The 5,655-nt window shown below is 34.7% G+C and overlaps 2 protein-coding genes across 2 annotated transcripts; one reads left to right on the forward strand and one right to left on the reverse strand.

The window, feature by feature from the left end:
* Positions 1-1,275: 1,275 nt before the first annotated feature.
* K441DRAFT_569593 (uncharacterized protein) lies at positions 1,276-1,452 on the reverse strand (the record flags this gene model as incomplete). Its single annotated transcript, XM_067643871.1, has 1 exon — positions 1,276-1,452. A coding segment is annotated over one exon (177 nt), but the record flags the coding sequence as incomplete, so codon positions are not given.
* A 2,015-nt stretch (positions 1,453-3,467) lies between these two features.
* K441DRAFT_517696 (uncharacterized protein) lies at positions 3,468-4,035 on the forward strand (the record flags this gene model as incomplete). Its single annotated transcript, XM_067642123.1, is given in 3 exon segments — positions 3,468-3,590; positions 3,649-3,683; positions 3,696-4,035. Coding segments are annotated over 3 exon segments (498 nt in total), but the record flags the coding sequence as incomplete, so codon positions are not given.
* Positions 4,036-5,655: the final 1,620 nt, after the last annotated feature.

The following is a 5,655-nucleotide window of genomic DNA, read 5'->3' on the forward strand; positions in this document are numbered from 1 at the left end:
TAGGGAATGGGAGGAGATTAGAGGTTATAAATTTGAGATAATAGAGGATATAACTATAACATTTAAAGGCAGATTATGTATTATTAAAGACAGCGAAGGGAAGCTAGTTAAAGAATTAGGTACTAAAGATAGAGAAGTAATAAGAGGGGTTTTTACTAGGTATAAATGTTATATAATAAGGGCACGGATTAAGTTAGAGAAGAGGTAGTAATAAGTGGTAATCCGAAGCGATATATGCTATTTATTTATAGATAAGAGTCAATCTCTAGCTTCTTTTATAGTATTTCCCTAAAACTCTAGAGTATCTTAGTTCCCTAAACCGAATAAATTAAAGATATTCTATCCGTTCTTATAGCCGATCCTAACTAATAAAAGAGCGTCCTTATTGTCCTTTAGCATATACATAGACAAGCAATTTGTAACCGCTAGTCCTCCACTCTCCTTTTCCTTTTTCTATAAATTACTCGTCTTTATCCTAGTACAAAATAGCTTAGGGAGATTTTTAATCATATAGCGCCTTATAAATAAGAAAGAAAAGTACTGGCCCTCCCCTGGCAATATTAGATTTCCTATTTAATATTAACTACAGATACGACATCTTATTAAAGGTCATTTTATAGACCTAGAGTTTGCTATAATTCTAACCGGGGACGCTTTAATAATAGTTTATCTGTAACTTAATAATACACTAGCATAATAGCGCTTAGAGAACTTTTAGAAGAGGCGTTTATCTTAGATAAGTATTAATATATTAAACTTAGGGAACAAGGTGTCCAACTATTGGTTTTAGAATTGTTAGACAAGATTGTACTTTCCTTTTATAATAAATCTTGCTCTAAGATATATAAGCAACAAATTAACGAGTACTTAAGACTTGTATACTAAGCGTTCTATAAGCGTCCTAAGGGATTAAAGCTTTAGAATGCCTCTCCAATAACTAAGAGTCTTAGGCTAACCCTGGCGATAGTTAATACTAAGCACCGATTATATAACTAATTAATTATTGCGTACCTAAGCCTAGGCCTTAGGCTCTAGTCGACTAAGCTTCTCCGTTAGGTCTAGCTTGTTAATTTAGCGACGCTGCTGTAATTAGTTATACTCTCTCCTTAAAAGGGGAATAGAGGTTTATATACCTTTATCTTGGTTACGTTTTGTAGGTTAGAGCTTAATATACGCTAATCCAGTCAGTATAATGTTATATATAAAAGAAGGGTTTATACTTTAAGGAAATAAGGCTTATATAAAACTAAGGTAACCACGGCTACTAGTAAAGCCCTATTCTACGGCTATTAACTTAAAAAACTTTTTAGCTATAGGCCTTAAGTTTAAACAATACGGTTCGTAGTTTTTAAGGCAAGTAAGGTACTCCATGACAATATTAAAGCTTGTTTTAGTATATTCCGTTAGCGGGATAACTAATACTACAGCAAGAAAGACGTAATTGTTTACATCCTAAATATCTATATATACGCGACGGGCTCAGGCCTTCCGCCATTTTGTTGCATTTTGGCCGCTAGGCTCCTTAATAGGCTCGCCCTAAATAAAGTTAAGATGGGAGTTTTTTAAGAGTGCTTAATCGCCACGTATTATACCATTTATTTTTAATTACTTAACTTTCTTATTAATCTTAATAAGGAATCTATTGATTTCCGCATTAAAACTTAGTAGGGTTAACCAACCCGCCTTAGAAGTTGTGTATTAGTCTATAGTTAGGAGCGGATCTAGAATATTATAGCTAGTGACCCTCTTTATACGATAGAGTGAAATTTAATAAAGTGAAATGCAATATTAAATGAAGTGAGATAGGTATGGGTAAAGTGTAGTTTTATATAAATCTAGGTTCCAATTTTAGCGCCTATACGTCACAACGTGTTATACAGGGATTGGTTTAGCCAATAGGTATATAAGGAAGATCTTAACCGTTAGGGCGCGGCTATATATCAGCTAGTGGAACGTCTAGGGACTATGTCGTCTTACCACAGCCTATATTTTATTTCACTCCACTTTATCTTATTTCAGCTAAGTTTTAGACTTTGATATACCTTTAAGCTTTATTGGTTCTAATATATATATACTCTCTTTACCCTAATCTAAAACATCCTACCTAAATCCTATATATTAATTAGAGCCATTATATCTGCCTTCTTTTATATTATATAAGGGAAAACAGGATAGTAATAGAGTGAGATAAAATGGGGTAAGATAAAATGGAGTAAGATATGGAATAAAGTGTAGTAGAATAAAGTGGAATGGAATAGAACAAGCTAAAGCGAGGCGAGCACTAATTGGCATCTATTCTTCCTCCGCCTTTAGTACTTCTTCACATTCTCTAAAACCGTCCACCTAGCTCCTGCGTATTGATCAGAACAATTATATCATTTTTAACTGTACCCTTAGCAATTAGAACTCGTAACGCCTTACCCAACTCACTAGCATATATTTACTTCGGTTAAAAGAGTAATTAGCTTATTTAGTGTCAACCTTCTTTTACAATATTATAGAATCTAAGCCGCGATCTACGGTGCAAGCCACCTATTAAAGTCCTTCTGTATACTACCCTCTATTAATCTAAGATATACAGCTAGCTCCTACGTATTAACTAAGACTAGGACTGAGATCCTAGCATACAGTCCTATACCTTAAGCCTATTATTCAACTTATAGTATCCATATTAGTAGGATACTAGTATAATCTAGCGCTCCAATGCTTGCAATTATAATTGCGTATTTAAACCACTAAATAATATCTTAATAAGCAAGCCCCTCCCTACAGCTTTACCGAGTGGAGCTTTTCACTATTAAAACAATGCCACTACGTATCTAGCCTCTGCTAGGATAGATAAGGGAAAGGCCGCATAGCTAGAGAGGGGTGTAGTGAATATTTACAGCACAGCGGTAATAGACCGAAAGGTATAATATTGGGTAGATTTCCCTCCACAGACCGGTACTATTGACCTCCTCCAGCTACTTCTCTAATCTTATACTTTGAATCAGCTTTACCCTTTAGGTAATATACAAACTATATTAAAGACCCTAAACACTCCTCCGGGCAGCCCTACTCTATTACTAGCTTAGTAGCCCCTTACTATATAGCATGCTCTGCAATTCCTAGAGCTGCTAAAGGTAGCTATAGCAACAAATATGTTGTCTACCTCCGCCTCTACTCTAGGAGACCTAGCTATCGAGCCACTAGCTCTAGAAGACCCTAAAACTAAAGCGATATCGCGAGCCTCTAGGTTAGAGTATAAGACGGTAAATAAAGTATATATCTTTACAGTCGTGTATATATAGTCCTACTAACACTATTTCTTCATAGTTAGGATAAGAAAGCTTATTAGTACAAGATTGCTAAGCCAGTGGCCCTAATAGGAGAGGTTAATAAACTAGACTAATACGTGTTTGTTAATCGTATTTAAATCAGTAGGCATAACACTCTTTATAAGTATCTTCAATTACTAAAGATAAATTATAGATAAGAAAACCAAAGACTCTACGTTTTACGTTGATATTAAGTTTAAGGGGTTACAAGACGTTCTAAGGAAGGTCCTTAAAGATATCCGCGGGATCTGCCTAAGAGAGGACAAGCCTTTAGTATGGAAAATCTCCGCTATTAAAACTTACCGGCTTATACCGTGCATAGGTTAAATAGAACCTCCTATATAATTTTCTCCCGGAACTAGAATTGTATTAAAGTAGCATAAACATCGACTCTAAGAACAAAGTGTATTTAAAACATTTAGACCTCTTAATCAGCTTTATTAAAACCACCTACACATCTATAACTAAACGCCTTAAACCCCTTCTTAAGAACCATAAAATCACGTATAATCTACTCTGGGCTCTCTTTAAGCCGAACTCGGAGGTCTATACTACTTATCCTGGTATTAGCAAACCAAGATGCGTTAAGTTTAATTATGGTAAGGAAAAAATAAGATTAAGTAGAACTAAGTACTTCTATCTAGACTGTCGCTACTTTAATTTCAATAGAAAAGTATTTAGGGAAGCCGCCCTTAGGCTTGCTATTAAGAAGTTTTATAAAACGAAACGGATAGACCTCCTTTAGGCATTTCCTCTAGAGTACTACTAGAAATCAAGCGAGATTAGAGCACGGCTAATTAGATATAGTTAAATTTTTAATAACTTAAGAGGCGTCTACCACCGCTAGTACTAAGGGACTGCCTTTTATAAGGATAAAGACGGCAACAAGATTAAAGTCTCTATTAAGAGCCGAATTATAGTTAATATAGCGTATTTTCAGCAAATTAACCCTAATTACGCTAGACCACAAATTAACAAGTCGCTAGGAATACTGGACTTATTAACTATCTTTAATTTTATAAAGGGCTTAATTAAAAGGAAAGATTAAATTAAGAGGATAGATATAGATCTAACTAAAATAAAGGATTAAGATTTCCTAATCAGCAGCCCAACTGTGCTAGGTTTTAGTCTAGGTAATAAGCTCTAGCATGCGTTATCTTTACTTATATATAAGCGGCATTTACTAACGCATTATAGTTAAGTTCGCAGTTGCTAATATTAGCAACATTACATAAAACCCTTTTTTCTTTAATAACCTTAGGATTCCTACTTAGCAGAAGGAGGTTATTTAAGCTCTTAGTAAAACCTACTTATCTTAGGACTCTTACCCTACCTTAAATAACTTTGTATTGGGCAAAGGACGCGGACTTATTACCCTCCTATAGTATATTACTATACCTCTATTATAAAATAATAGTTACACTATTACCTTACTAAGATAACTAAATTAGCGGGCTGCCTAGTATTAGTAAGACCTTAATAATAGAGGCGATGTTAGAATACCTTATAAGACCACTTTACGTTATACGTCTTTATTCCCTTATAATTGCAGTTCTTTCTAACCGAGTAGATCTCTGCTAGAGAATTAGGCACAACCGCGGATGCACTTAAAAAGAAGCTTTCTCTTATCTTTAAGATAGTAACCCACTAAAAAGCCACTCTACTCCTTAATAAGGCGGACGTGTTTATAAAACAGCGTGCTACTAATGATGTCTATTGCAATGCCCTTATTTATATATTCTTGCGTAAGCTTAAATACTATAAAGGAATCTTATTTCTCACAACTAACTAGGTAAAGATAATTGATAAAGCCATTGTAAGCAGAATATACCTCGCGCTCTAGTACGGCCCATTAGATCGGAACGCTTAAGAGGTAGTTTGGAGGAGTTTCCTTAATAAGGCGAGCATAATAAAAGAAGCCGCAGATTTTACGGAAAAGGACCTTAATATTTTAGTAGGGAAGGATCTTAATAGCTAAGAGGTAAGAGCCTTTGCGTTTATAGTAAAGCCAAGCTAATTAATTTTCCGATCTAGATTAAAAATGCTATTTTTACAGCTTAAGCATTGGCTAGCTATAAAGAGACGTAAGTGTCCTTATTATATTTGGAATTCGCTATTAGTACAAACGTAGAATTTTAGCGTGATTTTATAGGAGGAGGTAAGTTTAACAATATATAGTCCTACGCTTAGCTCTCTTAAATTTACTAGGGCATTAGGGATCTACAGAATGCATACCTTTTTAGCGCGTGGGCAGATATACGTTCGGGATTTAGCTATCTTTTTCTTTTCTTCTTTACATTTTTTCCTATTTATACTTATTAATAGTTGGAGGCAGTAT

The sequence above is a fragment of the Cenococcum geophilum genome (assembly GCF_001692895.1).
Source record: "Cenococcum geophilum 1.58 unplaced genomic scaffold K441scaffold_31, whole genome shotgun sequence".
NCBI lineage: Eukaryota > Fungi > Ascomycota > Dothideomycetes > Gloniales > Gloniaceae > Cenococcum > Cenococcum geophilum.